The 19195-nt window shown below is 41.8% G+C and overlaps 1 protein-coding gene across 1 annotated transcript in view; it reads left to right on the top strand.

Annotated features, from left to right (window-relative positions):
- Positions 1–10690: 10690 nt before the first annotated feature.
- The window catches only part of LOC127807398 (calcium-transporting ATPase 1), a 40734-nt gene continuing 32229 nt past the window's right edge, over positions 10691–19195 (top strand). Inside the window, exon 1 of the mRNA XM_052345216.1 lies at positions 10691–11292. Within this exon, the coding sequence (XP_052201176.1) occupies positions 11116–11292 (177 nt within the window). The 5' untranslated portion in view covers positions 10691–11115. The remainder of the gene's footprint in view (positions 11293–19195) is intronic.

Genomic DNA, 19195 nt, shown 5'->3' with positions numbered 1-19195 from the left:
TTTGAGTTGACTTCTGAAGCGGTTGCTGAGCCCGTGGCTGAGCTTGCCCTTGGACCTGCTGGACCCTGACTCATTTCTTCTTTTTCTTTCTATTGTAAATTTTGTAGTATAAGTTGGCATTCTTTCTGTAATTTTGACTTTAATGCAATGGAGAATGTTTCCTTAGCTTGTTGCCTTGTTGATACTATTTGTTTTGTTAGCTGCCTCTCCTCTGTTGCTTTCTGTTTTCTTTCTAAGGGTAAGTCTAAAAACTTAATAATTCTTGTTTAGTGTAAGGCTGAACTGCAATTGATTTTGTGTGCCGGTTTATTTTTGTTGCTTTCTTTTTCTTTCCAAGATTAGGTCGAGTGAGTACGTTTGTTTCTTAGGCGATGATGAGGAGATCGAGATGACTAGAGGTTCACCCGCTAGGATTGGCCTGGGCGTAGGTGAGCTGACTAACTAAGCCTGGCTCGGCAGAGCATAACTTAGAAGATAGGGATGACCCGAGGTCTACCCACCAAGACTGGCTTGGGCATAGGTGGGCGGACTGACCAAGCTTAGCTAAGCAACGCACGACTTTGGAATGTAAGGAAATCGATCCTCAAAACATTTGATTTTTTTGACAAAAGAAGCTCGGTATGGAATGGAATAATATAACATCCGATTTCGTTTAATAGGAAAACCTCAGTGCAGAACCGAATAATATAACATCTGATGTCATTGATAAGAAAACCTCAATATAAAACTGAATAATATAACATTTGATGTTATTGATAAGAAAACCTTGGTGTAAAATCGAATAATATGCCCAATAATAGAACTAAATAAACAATGACATAATCAAAGAATAGATTGAATCTAGATAAGAAACACGAAATCAAACTATAACATAAATTAATTTTAAACCATAGGCAATTCGCGAGGACGATCATGAGATAATTACTTAATTGTTATACTTCCGTAGGTAGGTTGTGTTCTACGACCTCGACAAGGGTTGTCCTGAGAGCTCGACGAGGTGGTAAGCTCCATTGCTGAGGTTGCGAGTGACTCAGTAGGGGCCTTTCTGGTTGGCGCCGAGCTTTCCTTCTCCGGGTTGCTGCCTTGCAATTTCTATCTATCTTAGGACTAGGTCTCATTCCTGAAAACCTCGAGGCCTAACCCCATAATTGTACTTTTAGGCTACCCTTTGCTTAGCTGCTTGTTCTTGGATATTGGTTAAGTCTCATACTTTCTAAAGGAGATCTAGATTAATCCTTTGCTTATTGCCATTGGAATATTCTTGGAAGTGTTGCCTTCAGGGGCTCGGCTCCTCGACTTTCATCGAAATCATTGCTTCCGACCCATAGGTGAGCCTGAAAAGGGTCTCCATCGTTGATGTTTGTATTATGGTATGGTATGACCATAGCACCATAGGGAACTCTTTTACCCATACCCCATTTGCCTGGTTCAATTGCTTCTTGAGCCCGGCGAGGATGACTTTGTTGGCGGCCTTAGTTGGTCCGTTTGCCTGAGGATGCTCGACCGAGGTGAAGTCCTGATGAATGCTGAGCTCCTTACAGCATTCTCGGAACTTTGCATTGGTAAACTGAGTGTCGTTATTGAAAATGATTAAATCGGGTAAGCCGTATCTACAAATAACATTTTTCCAAAATAAACTTTTTAACTTTTTTCTGTCGTAATTGTTGCTAGGGGTTGAACTTCGATCCATTTGGTGAAGTAATCTATGGCCACCACAATGAACTTGAGCTGGCCTGAGGCCAATAGGAAAGGTGCGAGTAGGTCAATCCCCCACTTGTAGAAAAGCCAAGATACATCGAGGCTGTGTAGTTCTTCTGGTAGGGAGTGATGTTAATTCGCATACTTTTGGCACTTATCGCATCTTTTCACATATTTCTGACATTCTTTGTGCATGGTTGGCTAATAGTACCTTGCTCACAGTATTTTTGTTGTTAAGTATTGGCCCCTGATGTGGCTTCCGCAGACCTTTTCATGGACTTCGGACATCATGTAAGTGATTTGCCTCCCATCCACGCACTTGAGAAGTGGCATGGTAAAGCTTCTTTTGTATAGTTGATCCCCGATCATGGTGTAAAGGTTGGTCGTCCTCTTTAACTTCTTGGCCTCCTTCGGGTTGTCGGGTAACACTTCTTCCTTGAAAAACCAAATGATGGGGATTTCTTAGAACCTGGGGTTTACCTCCATGGCATGTACTTCTAAGTTAACAGGTGGTGAATTCAAAGTTTCCTGTATGACCAATTGGTTATTTCCTAGAGCCTTAGTGCTAGCAAGCTTTGAGAGCAAGTTTGCTATTGAATTTTGCTCCCTTGGAATGTATTCAATGTCAAAAGATTTGAACGCTTCGAATAGAATTCGACCTTGTTCAGATACTTGCCAAGCTGGGATCTTTTAACTGAAATTTACCTTTAACTTGATTAGCCACCAATTGTGAATCACTTCTTGCGATTAGCCTAGTGGCTTCAACTTTTTTGGCTAAGCCTAGCCCGGCGATGAGGGCTTCATACTCGGCTTAGTTGTTGCTCACCTTGAAGTTGAAGTGGAGGGACTATTTGATCAAAAGCCTATTTGGTCTCTCCAAGATTATTTTTGCCCTGCTTTGCTCGATGTTTAAGGCTCCGTCAACCAACAAAATCCAAGGGTTACTATCGAAACTTTGAGTAGGTAAAGATAACTCAACATAGAAGTTAGACAGTACCTGAGATTTAATGTGTTTATGGGGTTGGTATTGTTTGTTGAACTCATAAGTTCCACTGACCATACAATCATTATGCCTGAAAGCTCGGGCTTCAGGAACACCTGCCTGATTGGTTGATCGGTTAGCACTGTGATTTGGTGACTCTGGAAATAGGGCCTAGGCTTCTGAGCTGTTGTAACCAGGGCTAGGGCTAGATTTTCTATCTTTTGATATAGGATTTCAAGGCCCTGTAAAACTTTGCTAATGAAATAGATTGGTTGCTGTATTTTCCCGTCTTTTCCTACTAACACCGAGTTGAGCACACCTTTGGAGACGGAGAGGTAGAGCATAAGCTCTTTGCCAGGCTTTGGCTTAGAGAGAATGAGAGGGGTGGTTAGGAAGTGCTTCAACTCTTGGAAATCGGCCTTACATTGTTCCATCCACTGGAACTCAGATGGCTTTTTTAAACATTGGAAGAACGGTTGAGCTTGGTCTGGTGACTTCGAGAGAAAGAGGGAGAGGGCAGCTATTTAGCCTGTTAGTTGTTGGAATTCTTTCACATTGATGGTGCTACACATTTCAAGGATAACTAGGCATTTTGGAGGGTTGGCTTCTATTCCCGGACTTGTGAGCATGAATCTGAGGAACTTTCCAGCTTACACACCAAAAATGCATTTTTTTGGATTCAGCCTCATGTGGTGTCATTGGATTTGCTTGAAGGTCTCGGCCAGATTTGAGCAATGATCTTCGATGTTACGCCCTATTTGATCAGCAAATACCTTGTTCATTAGCTGTTGGTATGTAGCCCTTGCGTTTTTTATTCCAAATGGCATGACCCTGTAAGATAAATTTGTATCATTGGTGATGAAAGCTGTATTTTCTTTGTCATTCGGGTGCGTTTGGATTTGATTGTACGCTGAGTAGGCATCCACAAAGCTAAAATATCTATACCTCGTGGCTTTGTCCACAAGCTGGTCGATATTTGGTAATTGGTAAGAATCCTTTAGATATGCTTTGTTTAGGTTGGTGAAGTCTATACACATTTTCTATTTTCCCAAGGATTTATTCACTATCACCATGTTTGACAACCAGGTGGTAAAATGCATTTTCCTTATGAATCTGGCCTAAAGGAGCTTTGACATATCCTCAGCTACTGCCTGTTGCCTGCCGCATTTTCTCACCCAATTTTGTTTTTCTTTTCGCGATCGGTCTCGCATTAGAATTTATAGCCAACTTATGGCAGATGAAGGACATAACGATACCTGGCATGCTTGTGAGTATCTTGGCAAAAAATTCGACGTTTCGTTGAAGCAACGTGGTTAAATGCTCATTGAGGTCATGGGGAAGCGTGGTGTTGACCCAAGTTATCTGCTCTAGGTGGGGCCCGAAATTCACGGGAATTGGCTCATCCGTGGCTTATGGACAATTGTTTGAGAACTCATTCTATGGATCCATGTAATACACGATATTACATAGTGATGGAAAAGATATAATTTGCAATGATTTTGAAGGACATTGAATGGTTCGGAAAGCCAAAAAAGTTGGTTTCGAGTAATTAATTAATAAAATTTATCGAATCGGCAATATAGAATATCTCGGGACTTGAATGTCTAGGGAAGAGGGTTTGAGATTGGTGAGCATCTTGAGATGAAGCTAATGACGTTGAAAACAATTAGATCGAAAATAATTTTCAGAATAATTTTTATATAAGGCCGAATGGTTGCTTGAACCGAATAGTTATAGGGGACTTTTGGGAAATTGATAAGACTCTAAGGGTGGTCTGGTTTGACGAGTGAGGCAATTTTGAAGTGTTTTCAGGTAGAAAAAAGGTTCCATGTAGGCTCAGGGTTGAGATTGGCCTTTATCGAGTAATTCTTTATAATTAATTTTGAAAAATAAAAATTTTGGGTGGTTTGATGGTATTAATTAAAGGCCTTAGAGTGTCTAAGTGTAAATAATAAGAATTTTTATGTGAAATTTAATGATAGGGTCTAAGTGTAAATAATAAGAATTTTTATGTGTAATTTAATGAGAAATTGAAGGAGAAATGTGCAATATATATATATATATATATTTTTGGCTCGAGGGGGAAGTGAGAAACAGTGCCCCTATGTGTCTCTGAAATTCAGAACACAGAGAGAGGAGGGCTCGGGAGAAGCAGAGGGGCCGAGAGATTGCAGTGAGGAAGGGAGAGATGAGAGATCGGGAGTGAGATGGGCCGGCCGGAGGCGTCCTGAAGCGGCGACGTCACTGGACAGAGGTAGCAATCGACGAGCTGCGGCCATGGCTGTGCGCGATGGAGGTCGGGCGGAGCTGGAGCTGCAGCGGGGGCTGGCGATAGAGACCGGTCGGGGCAGCAGCGGCGGGCGGGAGACGGGGCTATCAGTAGCAGGTGGCGATGGCCATTGGCTGGAAGCGGTGGCGTCGGTGCCAGCAGCCGCAGCAGCAGCAACGCGCAGGCAGTGTGCGGGGGGAAAGCAAGCCGCGGTGGCGGCAGTAGGTGGCCGGCGGTCGCGCAGCAGTCAGCAGCGGCCGGCGGTGGCAAGCAGGCTGGCGGGGGAGGCAGAGGCCAGGGGCGGCCGGTGGCTGTGAGCTTGTAGTGGCCGGACGAACGCGGGGAAGGAGGAGGAAGGAGGAAGAAGATGGGGAAAAGAAAAAGAAAAAACAAAAGAAAATGAAAGAAAATGAAAGATTTGGAAAAATGGGAAAATTGAGGAAAAATGTCGGAAAATTTTAAAAAATTATGGAATTTATTTTGGACCTCAAGTAGTGTGTCAGATGGTCGGAAATGGGATTTTGAGCTCAAGGTGGTAGTCCATGAGACAACACCGATATGGGTGTTTGGCTGAATTTCTCCTCCAGATTGATCGGGGTAAATAAATTATTTCTTTTCGAATTATTTGTATTTTGTGAGATGATGTAGAATAGTGTAATGTGAAGTGATGGTTGGATTGTGCCTGTGGTTGGGGTTGTTTGGAAGTTGTTGTCAGGTGATTTTTATGGTGTATGGCAAAAATTAAGGCTCAGGTTTAATGTTTGATTGTTGGGTTTTGTGTGGCTTCTAGGTTCTACTGAGGAGACAATAATCCTATAAGAGTTTGGAGTTTAGTTAGGCATTTTCGCTCGTGACAGAGATGAGGCTCAGAGATAGGTAAGGGACGACCCCAATGGTGGTGACCTTGCGAATGTTTAGTAAACTTTGATAAATATATGTTGTATGTGGTTGCATGTTGTGCATGTTTTATAGGTGGTCTAGTGAAGTCCTATAGCCATAGGAGAGACTAGATGCATGCTAAGGGTAATTTGGGAGGTTATGCCTCGAATAAGTGGGTTCAGAGGGCAGTGATGTCTCGCCATTCATGCATACATATTTGTTATTGCATCGCATATATTATCTTGTTTACATTCATTTGCACCCTTATTGAGTCTTTATGACTCATGAGGGTTTATCTCGTATTGTAGATGTTGCAAGTCCATAAGTAAGTCGGGATGCCGGGAGAATGATGTGGCGACTAGCGGTGTTACCCGAGTTATATGTTATATATATATATTTGCATGTATTTGCTGGTGTTGCTTGTATATATTTATTCTCGTGATGGAATGTATATGTTGTTGGGCGCTGGAGGGTATCCAATTGGTTATAATCAGTTTAGCGTAGTTGTATTCCGCATAGTGTATGTGAGATTGTGTAGGCTTTTGGTTGGGAGTGGCTTGTTGGTGGAGCCAAGTTTTCGGATCGTGTAAAGATTGAAAAGGTATTTCCCATAAATCCCCAGTACTTAGCGGATGTTTAATGTGCTAGTTTGTGCCTGGGTCACCTTTGGCTTGTTGTGAGGTGAGCTGAAGAAATGTGAAGCTCACTCGGGTTTTGGGTCCCGTTTCGCTGTGTTTCCTTGTCTGTGTTAGGACTGATTCCTCAAGTGAAGTGGAGTGGAGAGAGGGACGGAGCCTAGTGCCCACCTAGGGTGTTTCTTGTTGAAACATAGTCAATTTATTCAGTTATTGGCTTGGTGTGTGAGTAATTCAGTCGATTATTTATTGTTGACGCTCGTAGGTGGGAGCGAATCGTAACAATCCAGCTTGTTCATGTTTATGCTGTGATTTGCAGATTGGTTACTGGTAGTAGTGATTTGGTTGTCGCGGCTCCTCCTGCCAAACGGGCATCGTTGAACTCTCAGGTTGTCGTTGTAGCATCGCCGGGCCTCTTTTTGGTCAGCATGGACCACTTCGACCTCGGTGGTTGAGATTAGGAATTTCATGGCCAGATGTGGAGTAGAACAAGCAACCCAATAGGGCGTTGTAAGGTGTTTGACAATCAACCATCAAGTACTTGACGCCTATTGTTTTAAGTAGCGGAGTTGACCTAAATGTAGTAAGCAATTCAATGTACCCTTTTATGTTCACCTGCTCCCTGAGAAACCGAATAGGTTTCTGTTAAACGACCTCAAATCCTCTTTTGGTATCCATAACTTCTTTAAAGTTGACAAGTATAGTAAGTCGACCAAGCTTCTCTAGTCTATGAAGACCTTCTCGATGACAAAGTTGGCTGCGACCATAGATATTACCATGGGATTGTCTAAGTTCCGGTCGATCCCTACATAATCTTCATCGATGAAAGAGATTTTTGGGTGCCAGGCCATCATTCTCGGCCGATGTTCAGGGCTTCTAATGGTCATCACCGCCCTTAGGTGTCGTCTTCTTGTCGAATTGGAATCTCCTTCGCACATGAAGCCTTGGGAAACTGTGTCGATAACCCCTCGTATTTGTTCTGGGTGGGTTGCCCTGGCTTCATGACCTCCTTTAGGCCTAAGTCTCTTTTGCGGGCTACCGCTTCTCTTCGGGCGTTGGTCATCACGCAGCTCTCTGCTTTGACTTTGCCTCCTATAAACATACTGGAGGAGATGGCCTTCTCTGAACAACTTCTCGATCTGGTCCTTGAGGGCGGTACATTCTTCGGTCGTGTGGCCGAACATGCGATGATAATCACAACGCTTGTTGGTGTCCACATTGGGGTCGGGGTTAGGTTGGGCTCCCACCTCGGGAAGTGGAATTATTCTTGAATTGTAGACTTTTTGGAAAATTCGATCTTTCCTTGTCGTCAGCGGGGTGTAAGCGTCATAGCGCAGCCGGGGTGGCTCGGGACCCCTGGCTGGCTATCTTCACCTCTTGGCTAGCTCTCTTCGCCCATTGGCTCGGTTTTTGTTCTCTCTTCTACAGTCGAGGTCTCTCTCAGGGTGGCAGTGATGCTCTGTGGATGGCCTTAGCTGCGAATTCGATTGTGGCTAGGAGCTATTGCGTCTAGCAACTGACACTTCTTCCACATTTATATAGCCGGTTGCTTGTACCTGGAGTTCGTCAAGGTCAGCGGGAGGCTTCTGAGCCAGAGAATCGGTGAAAGGCCTAGGCTTTAGCCCTGCCATGATGGCTTGTAGGGAGATAGCCAGATTGAGATTCTTGATTTGGATGGCCTCTTGGATAAACTGGCGCTTGAAAGCTCGGAGCGGCTCGTTCTCTCCTTGCTTCAAGTTAATCAGGCTGGCTGAATTTTTATGATGAGCTCGCTTTGGAGAAGTGGATGAGGAAATATGTGGCGAGCTTAGAAAAGTCGTGGATGGAGCCAGGCTCCAGGGTGGAGAATCACAGCAAGGCAGACTTCTTCAGGGTGTTAGGGAAAGCACGTCACATAATCCGATCAGTTCCCCCACTTAACAACATTAAAGAGTTGAACATAGTCAAATGCTCTTGGGGGTTGGAGGTTCCGTTATACAGCTCCAATGTTCCAGGGAGGTAGAATCCTTCTTGCAGGGGCATGAACATAATGAACTTCGAGAAAGGGTGACTGGGTATAAGGATGCTGACGGTGGAGGAGCAGAGGTGTGGATGGCCTGAAGCTGTTGGTGATGGTTGATCTCTGTGTCATCGTCAACCCGCTCATTGTGTTGGTCACGTGTTAACTCGACAACCTGGTCTTGAAGCTATCAGATGGTTTGGAGGAGGGCCTCCATGGTTGCTGGATTCTTTGGCTGATGGTTGACGATTATGTTTGGAATCTCCTGGTTTGGGGTCATGTTGTTGTGGCATTGAGTTCTGTCAACGTTCAGAATCAGCTGACCGTGATTCGTAGGCCCGCAATGAATAAATAAACCGAAATGCAAAGAAGAAGAATAAAATAGAATGTACAGGGGAATTTTTACGTGGTTCGGGCAGAAAGATGCTTATTCCATGACTGTATTCTGGGTATTCCGACAGAGTAATAGTATGTTATTGTTGTTGTTGTTATCTCTTATAATGGTGTTTTTGACCCCTATTTATAGTGATGGGTGTTTACAATTGCATAAATTCAAAAGTGGTAGAATGACATCATGAAGACAATGTCTTTATCAAGTCCATAAAATTGGGAGTGGGCTCCGTATTACCAGGGATCTGGTTTGTATTAGATAAAGTAGGTGGGTCCCTGCCTCCGGTTATTCAGCAACAATGTTGTTATGCGAGCTGAATAGTTTGACCAGCGAGTTGAACGGTTAGGCCAGTGAGTTGTAAGCACTGCTGGGAGCTCGTTGGGCATATCGCTGAGAGCTCGCTGGAAGTCTTGTCGTAAGCTTGTTGGCAGTTCGCTTGATTCCGCGATTCGAGCTCGAGTTTTAACAATGTATGAGCTTGCTCTGATGAGCTCGGACCTATTTGGGTCCAAGCGATTGGGCCAGCCTATTGGATTGAATCTAACCCATAAGAAGTGGTGCGAGAAATATATATAACAAGTTTTGACCATGGATAGTTCGTAGAGAAGACTGTAAGGATTCGATGTGTAGGGTAGGTAAGTTTTATCGAGCTTCACGGTGGGCGCTAAATGTTCCTTTCGGCCTAACAGGGTTGGCAAGTTTAGTTGCAATGGTGGCGGAATGTCGTAGTTAGGCAATGGTAATTGGCCGCTGCAAGCACTTCGACGCTCAAGTTATTGAGGGTTCAAAATAACAGAGTGTGGGCAAGACTTAGAAAGAATATACCTTGGCCTGTGATCAAGCTAGTTTATATGGAGATGAAGGTTCTTTGCATGTCGCTAGTCATCGTGAGAGGATAGAGGGTCGAGATACACGGTAGTGATAGAGATCATCTTCAAGAATTTCGAATTCAATGAAAATTACGGACTAATGAAAATCAGCGTGCGAGTTGCTCGGAGTTGATAGGATCTATTACTGACGCAAGGATCTTGATTTATATGGAAAGACTATTCGAGCTACGTAGGTTGAGCTCTAGCTAGGGGGTTGGGTTTGGTATCAAGCTGTGGGCCCCTAGCCCAATAGATCAGTATGGTCCAAATAAAATGAAAAGTTGTGAAATTGAATGGAAGTAATAGATAGGAAAATTTATCACATGGCCTTTGAGAGAGTTTTGGTAATGAAATGAATTATAAATGGGTAAAAGAAAATAAGAAAAATTTTGAAATAAAAGATTATTATTTTTTATTTAAAGAAAGATATAATAAAAAATAATAAATAAGATGAATCTCATTTCAATTTGTAAAAGGTCAAAAGAAATGCTTCCCATCTGGATTCCATTACTAAAGCCTTCTTTAGCAAAAAGAATCCATTTTTATTTTGTTGTCATTTACTATTCAGTTTAATTTTATTACTTTTCACTCTCGTAAATGCATTCTTTGGGATGATATATATATATTTTTTAAATGGAGGGTGCACTTTGACTTTGTTAATTAAAGAAGAAAGTTGTCGGAGATTTAGTAAATTTATTCTGAGTTTTAATAAATTTTAATATTTAATAATTAATTTTAAAATATTAAACTAATTAAAAAATTATAGGTGGTGGGCGGCGGGCGGCGGTCAGTGGAGCAGCCAGCAACTGGTACTTTTAAGTAGGAATAAATTCTACACGTGTCAACGTGATACAGCCGTTTAGTTAAAAAATCATGTTAGGTGTACATATTTTGGTACATTTTGAGTTACAAAAGGACAAAAAGGAGGGAGTGGTGATGACGTTATACTGTTTCTTGTTTAACATGACACAGCTCACAATTTTAATGCTGGTTTGTCAGAGATCAAAGTATCTGACTGAGAGCAGAGAACTCTCTCAGTCCACTCCTCTCTTCAAACCAATCCATCCATTTCCCCTCTCGTTGGCTGCCACAGCGACGATTTACAGAGAAGAAGAATAAGAAAAAGAAGAAGTTTTGCACGGGAAGACTCTCTGTTAACTTTAACTTCAAACAGTTCTCGATCTCTGCTTTTCTGAGAGCTAGCAGCGAATAAAGGAAGGACAATCAGAAATTCGATCTGTGAATATCAGGCTCTTGGAATTCGATTCTTTGCCCGCCATTGCGACTTCGATTGTATGTAAAGAGGAAGCGAGATCGTTGTTGCTGGCCTCTGTCGGAGGAGGTAGGACTACGAGGTTTGGGCGTTTGGTGGTGTAAAGAAAAGGATCGGGAGATGGAGAACTATTTGAAAGAGAACTTTGGGGAGGTGAAACCGAAGAACTCGTCGGAGGAGGCGCTTCAGAGATGGAGGAAGCTCTGTTGGATTGTTAAGAACCGTAAGCGCAGGTTTCGCTTCACTGCCAATCTCTCCAAGCGTTTCGAAGCTCGCGCTATCCAACGCTCCAATCAGGTCTCCCCCCCCCCCCCCCCCCCCCAACTCCGTGTTGGTTTGTGCTTTCTGTTTGGTTTTTGAGAAAGTTCTGAGGAATGAATTCGGTCGTGTGTGTGTCTTTGTTCTATCTTCTTGTTAAATCAGCTGTTGAAACGCAAGGTTTAAACAGTTGCCATTTTTGTGATTTTATGCTGCGTTCAGTGTTCTGAGCATCGCCAGCTTATCAGTTTCTGATTGAATTAGCGTCCTGAAGATTAATATAGAATGTAGACCCTCCACATAATTGTCGAACGGAAGATTGGTTAACTTTCTTGCTTCATCGGAAGCGAAAATAAAAACAGAGCAATTTAATGCTTTTAAACAATAGAAATAAGTCCTTTATATCAAGTTCAATTTGTGTGTGGGTCTATACTCCACTCTTTATTGTTGTTACTCGTAAAAACCAAAAGATTGAAATGGTGGGTGGATCTTCAGGAATTTTTCTGACCTATAATTAAGCAGCTATACTTAACATGTATGAATTGCAGGCTATAGGGTATAGGGATAGATATTGGACACTTAGCCCTATTAAAGTTGTCGCCTATAAATAGGGCCCCCTAATGTATTTGTTGCTTGACCACCAATAATCTGTGAGATGATGTTACTATATTATTGTAGTTGTTTCTCCATATTGTCTGCAAAAGTCAGATAAGTAGAGCCCTTCTTGAGATTATCTTAAATTCTGATTTGGATAACTCAACCCAAAGTACGATAAAGATAGGTTTTTTTTTTTTTTTTTAATTTTTATATTAAACTTAGTGAGTTTAGGATTTATGATCTATCTATTCTGTATTCACTCCATAAAATATAGCTGCCTATCTGATTATTAGATGGCAATGGGGCACATCATTCAAGATGCTGTTTAGAGAGTAGTGAGTTTGGGTGTAACAGGGTTATGGGGTTCTGTGTGTGAGTTTTATATCTTTTGTAACGCAGTATTCACATAGTGGATTTTTGTTCTTCCTTCGTGGATGGACATTGGCAATCTGTCAAAAACTACATTAAATATGCGTGTGTCTAATTTTGATCCTGTGTGGGTGTGATATAATATATTTTGGGCTTGTGTTTGGTGTTTATCCCAATAATTGGTATCAAAATTGATTACCTAATAGTCCTTGGAGTGTGTGTAACTAGTTATTTGGAGTTGTGAGGATTGAGATGGTTTCTAGTTTTGTCAGTGCAAAATCTGTGCTATTGGAGGATTTTGTAGTTTTTCTGTACAAAATTATAAATCGAGTTATCCTATTGTTGTGGGATTGTGGAGGTAAAACTTGAGGCCAAACCACATTAAATTTATGCGTCTCATTTTCTTTTGGTTTTTGTGCATGGTGTGTGTGATCCTATCTTAAGAAGTGTTATCAAGGCCATGAAAATTTTATAAATTGTGAAAAAACATTAAAGAATTTAATTCAACTAAACTCAAGTCAAGCCAGCCTAAGCCTTGAGTTGTGGCTTGCACATTTTGTCTCCATGCAACAAGAAAAGAAGCCATGCGTGGGGTGTTACTGGAAGACTTTAGACTTTTTTTTAGCTCTTAAAGAGAGTCTTAGATTTTTCTAGAAGGTTCTGGAGATTTCTTGATGATACTACACCTTGTACACTCTCTTCTCTTCAGTAATAAGGGCTTCCTATTCAAACTCTTTTGCTCCTCTTGTTTTGTGTGCATTGGCTTTAGGCATTGAAGGCTGACATAGCATTCGTTGAAGTGGTGATAAGCACCAAGTATCGGCATGATAGACTTGGAAGGCCAAGGCCTAGACAACATGATGTTAGAGTAGGTTTGTGAAGGATGTGAACTAGGCATGATGTTAAATGTGACACAGGATGCACACATTGAGAATAACATGAGTAGTATAAACCCCACTAATAAGGCTATAAGGCCTGAAACTATAGCAAACCAAGGGGAAAGGAGATGGCATCTCTAGAGTTATGGATTTCATAATGAAAAATGCTTTGGGGAGCATGGATAACCTGGGGAGAAGATTTATCATGATGTATAGACCCTTAAGTCTAACATGCTAGAGCAACTTGACCAATTCAAAGGAGACCTTGAGTCTACCCTTCTCATCAAGGAGGAGAGGTTAAATTGCGCGAATGTCTTGGAATGCAGGGTCTTGGCTGCTACTAGTGCTCTGCCAGTCCAACTTGCAACCTTAGGACATCTCTTGAGGAGACCTAAGTGTGAACAATGCATATCGCATATTGCAAGCATGATTGGGATGCATGAGACTCGAGGGTTGATTTATACAAGCCAAAGGAGTTTATAGGTTTGAGGGACACTAAGAGGTGGACAACTTCATATGGTAAATGGAACAATATTTTGAGGGCTAGGCTTGGAGGACGAGATAGCCATGGTACACATGCATCCTATTTCTTAACTAAGAATACTACCTTACGGTGGTGATGGAAGCATGTAGGCCTTGAGAAAGGCCTTTGTGTCATATGCGTGTGGGATGACTTAAAGAGGGACTTGAAATCTTGAAAAGGCAATTCTTTCCAAGGAATTCTATGAGGTAAGGGAGAGACTACATAACTTAAGCACAAGACCATCAACCACAATTATGTGAGGGAGTTCACGAAGCTCATGCAACAAATCTTGAACGTGGATCTTGATAACCTCCTTTTTATTAATAGGGTTCAACCTTAGGCTAAATAGGAGCTCCAACGACATGGGGGTCAAAGATATGGATGAAGCCATTGCCACTGTTGAGTCCATTTGGAAGTTCCAACCTTGTGAATCTTATCCCTAGGACAAGTGCTTTTTGAATAGGCATCATGCTTGTTAGCTTTATAGTGTTGTACATAGTTATGTTTCCTTAGTTGTACCTTGTAGCAGTGTTCTAAAAGGCAGCCTAGGTAGCCCCTGGCCACCGCGAATACCTTCAAATTGACCTCTTAGGCGCCCAGCCTGATTAATCAGGCCCGGGTGGCGCCTAGGTGGCTGATGCGGCCAAGGCGACGCCTCTCAGACGTGTTTTTTGTGCTCGATTTTCCCCTCCCTTTTATATCCTCTCCTCTTGTGACTGTGGTTTGGGCTCGTTTGTCGCTCGACTCTATCTCCATCCCAGATCAGATGGATGGATCTAACATCTGACAACCGAATCTGAGTGACGATGATGGAGCAACTGGATCTAGCGATGCTATAGGAAGGAGACGGCGATGGATTAGCGGCAAAGCAGTGGCGATGATGGCCAATTGGCATGGGTTGGCTTGGGTTGTGGTCGCACTATAGTGGACAATGGTAGTGATCACCCTGCTAGGCTCTGATGAGAGCCGAGAATTTGCTAATAACTTTATATATATATATATATATATGCATACTATTATGAAGAAATCTTCTTTTTGGGAAGAATAATACTCTGTCCATTATTCCCTTGAGAATGCTACAAATATATACACAGTGGATTCTAAGAATTCTCCTAAGAATTTTCTTAAACTTTAGAGATTAGATTCCTACTTTGTAGGAATAGATTATAATAACCTTAAATACAAACAAATCTAATAAAAGCAAGATAAGATATAACAGTAATATAAATCAAGATAAATCATAGAGGATAAATTAGCTGATAATGAGCTTAGTAGCTCAGCAACTCGGCCATTAGCTCGGCCTCCATTAGCTCGCCAGATCGGCCTTCCATTAGCTCGCCAGATCGGCCTTCCATTAGCTCATCAGCTCAGCCTACATTAGCTCGCAGATCAGCCTTCCATCAGCTCGCCAGATTGGCCTTTCATTAGCTCATCAGCTCGACCTTTCATTAGCTCGGCAGTTCGACCTCATCAACTCGGCAGCTCGGCCTTCCATCAGCTCGGCCTTCCATCAGCTCGGCCTCCCAACACTCCCCCTCAAGCTGAGGAATAGATACAAGTCATTCCCAGCTTGCCAATTAGTAACTCGAACTCTGGCCTTGCAACAGTTTTTGTAAAAATATCAGCTACTTGATTAGTAGTTGGAATGTAGGATAAGCTGATTCCTCCTTCTTCAATTTCTCTCTTTATAAAACTCCTGTCAATTCTTACATGTTTCATTCGGTCATGCTGAATCGGATTCTTCACAATACTAATAGCAGACTTGCTATCACTATAAACTTCTGTTGGTTGTGATAAGAATATCCCTATCAGTGTTCTAAAAAGCGCTAGGCGCTAGTCGGGCGCCAAGCTTGGGCCTAGCGCCTAGGGCGCCTAGGCGAGGCTTAGGTGGAGCCTAGAAAACTGTTATTTTTTAAATTTTGTAATGTAATTTGATGTTATTTTTAATTAAATCAAAGTTGAAAAGTATTAATAATGCAACATAAACCAATAATAAAAACATCAATATACTATAAGCAAGTAGCAGATTTTTTGCAAATATTATAGAATATATATAATTAATAATAAAAATTAAATATAAATCTAATAATTATATATAAATAGAAAAGAAAATGAAATAAAATAAAAAATAAAAAACATAAAAAACAAACCAGAAACGCAGCAAAAACGCACAACCCACAGAGAGAGAGAGAGAGAGAGAGGTTACGAGTCGACGGAGATGGAGCCTGCCGCGGCGGAGATGGAGCTCGATGGCGAGGACGGGGGCGGGGGCGACAACGCTGAGGCAACGAGGACGAGGAGGATGCGACAGATAAAGAGGCGGTGACGATGAAGCTTGGCGGCGAGGATGGAGCTGGACGCAGTAACGACGGTGAGCTACTGGCGGGCCGATGAAGCTTGGCGACGTTGAGGCAGCAGCGTTGAGGTGAGAAGAGAGTGAAGAGGGGGAGACGCTAACATGTTCGATTTATGATTTAGCAAAAAAAGCCCTAAAAAGCCCTAGGCGCGTTGGCCGACTAGGCGTTCCCTGGGCGCCCAAGCCGGACGTTTACTCGGGCCGGTGCCTAGGAGGCCTGACTAGGGCAATTTTGGGGCGGCCAGCAGCCGCCTAGCGGCTAGGCGGCGCCTAGGCGGGCGCCTAGCCCGATTTTTAGAACACTGATCCCTATGTCCTCCATTATCTTTTCCAACCAAATAACTTCACATATCCCTTAAGCAATGGCACGAAATTCAGCCTCAGCATTGCTTCGAGCCACTACGGATTGCTTTTTGCTTCTCCAAGTAACCACATTACCCCATAGCATGGTGTAATAACCTGAAGTTGACCTGTTATCCTCATGTGAACCAGCCCAATCAGCATCCACAAAACATTTGATTCTTCTTTCATTAGTTTTACTAAACATCAGCCCTTTCCCAGCCATTCCCTTGAGGTATCTTAGAACATGGAACATTGCATTCATATGTTTTTGAGTAGGAGAATGCATGTATTGACTTATGACACTTACTGTATAGGCTATGTTTGGCCTTGTAAGTGACAAATAAATTAATCCACCAACCAACCTTTGGTACCTTTCTTTTTCAACAGGAGTATCTTCTTTTTCTTCGACATTCCAACCCTTTTCTAGAGGTGTACCAGCCGGTCTGCATGCTAACATCCCAGTTTCTTGTAACAAATCAAGTGTGTACTTCCTTTGAGAGATGAATAGCCCTTCTTTACTCTGAGCTACTTCCATTCCTAGAAAGTATCTCATGACTCCTAGGTCTTTCACTTCAAATTCATTTTTTTTAATTGCTTCTTCAAATTTTCAATTTCCTGTAAGTCGTCACCTGTCACAATAATGTCATCAATATAAACAATTAATATAGCATTTTTACCTTCTACTATAGACTTTATAAACAGGGTATTGTCAGCTTGCCCTTGCTTATATTCCAAATGATTGAGAGTCATGCTAAATTTCTTAAACCAAGCCCATGAAGATTGCTTTAATCCATATAGGGATTTCTTTAATTTGCACACATTTCCACTGCCAATTTCCTGTTCAAATCCTGGGGGTATTCTCATATATATCTCCTCATCCAAGTCACCATTCAAAAAGGCATTTTTAATATCAAATTGAAATAGAGGCTAATCAAGATTAACAACAAGAGAAATTAATACCCAAATTGAGTTGAGTTTGGCCATAGGAGCAAAAGTCTCCTCATAGTCAATCCCATATGTTTGAGTAAACTCTTGTGCAACCAATCTTGCCTTGTATCTTTCAACACTTCCATCTGCATTATGTTTTACTGTGAAAACCCATCTACAACCAACCATCCTTTTGTTTGAAAGTAGTTTAACAATCTCCCATGTGTTATTTTTCTCCAAGGCACTCGTCTCTTCCATAGTTGCAACTTTCCACTTAGGATCACTCATAGCCTCTTGAATATTCTTTGGAATGACATTGCCGTTAATACTTGCAACAAATCCCTTGTACTGAGGAGATAACTTAGCATAAGTCAAGTGATTAGACATAGGATACTTGACACGAGATCTTACCCCCTTCCTTAGAGCAATAGGCATAGCCCAATCCAAATTATCACTGCTGGTAGACTCATTCTCAATGTTGTTTTCTGATAGACCAGCATTTGAAAGAGCAATAGGCATAGCCCAATCCAAATTATCACTGCTGGTAGACTCATTCTCAATGTTGTTTTCTGATAGACCAGCATTTGAAAGTGATGATTGGTTTTGTTGTCCCTCAGGATAGGCCTTTGAACGTCTAGAATACACTTGCAGAGGATTTTTAGCAGCTGAATATGGAGTTGGAACATGAGGTTCAGTTGTAGTTTCTGGCTGAGAGGATGGCAGAGAAGATGGATTAGGAGAAATAGGAGAAGAGCTTGAAGGATCTGCCCTTATGCTTTCGGAACTTGAAGGCCTAACTTGTGGAGAGGCCAGAAATTCTCCCCCCTGAGAGCATAAGGGCAGAGGAGCATCAAGGAAAGGAAATAGGATTAGGATCCGGGAAGGATGGAGATGCAGCAACTGAAACTGGTGAGGGGTAAAATGATTGGTCTTCATAGAATGTGACATCGGTGGAGACTAAGAATTGTCTTCTGAGAGGGTTATAGCATTTATAACCTTTTTGGGAGGGAGAGTACCCAATAAAGATACATTTAAGGGCCTTGGAGTCTAACTTTGTACGGTTAAGCTGATTATTGTGAACATACCACCGGGCAGCCGAAAATTTTTGATGGAAGAGAATGTAAATGGCTAACAGTTGGGTAGAGAGAACAAAGGACAGCAAGAGGGGTCTGAAAATTTAGGGTCTTTGAGGGAAGTCTATCGATCAAATATGCAGCTGTAAGTACTGCTTCCCCCCAATAGAAATGTGGAACATGGGTGGTGAACATCATAACGCGAGCCATTTCTAGAAGATGACGGTTTTTTCTTTTTGTTACACCATTTTGCTGTGGTGTGTATGGATAAGAGTTTTGATGTAAAATGCCATGTTCGGATAAATAATTGGTAAAGTCATGAGAGAAATATTCTTGACCATTATCAGTACTAAGAATTTGGATGGAAGTTTGAAACATATTTAAGATGAGTTTATGAAATTTCTTAAAAATGTTGCAAGCTTTAGATTTTTCCCTCATAAGATACACTCAACATGTCCTAGAATGATCATCAATAAAGATTATAAACCACTTAGAACCAGAAATATTAGGGGTTTTAGATGGTTCCCAAATATCACTATGAATTAAATGGAATGGTTTAGATGGCTTATATGATTGAATTGGATGAGAAGAACGAGACTGTTTGTCAGTGGTACACTGTTCACATGAGAAAGTTTGATTTTTATTGATGAAAAAATGTGGATATAAGAATTTAAGATAAGGAAAACTTGGGTGACCTAAACGATTATGCCACAACAAAATCTTGGCATTGGTTGTGGTTGTCAAAACAGCCTTATTTGTAGAAGAAAAAATCCTATTCTCTGTCAAATAATAAAGCCCATCCTTAGCTTTAGCATTGCCAATCGTCGTCCTCGATACTTAGTCCTGAAATAAGCAATATGAAGGAAAGAAGGTCACA

Source organism: Diospyros lotus, chromosome 8 (genome assembly GCF_014633365.1).
Source record: "Diospyros lotus cultivar Yz01 chromosome 8, ASM1463336v1, whole genome shotgun sequence".
Classification (NCBI taxonomy): domain Eukaryota; kingdom Viridiplantae; phylum Streptophyta; class Magnoliopsida; order Ericales; family Ebenaceae; genus Diospyros; species Diospyros lotus.
This window is presented reverse-complemented; position numbering and strand designations above follow the sequence as displayed.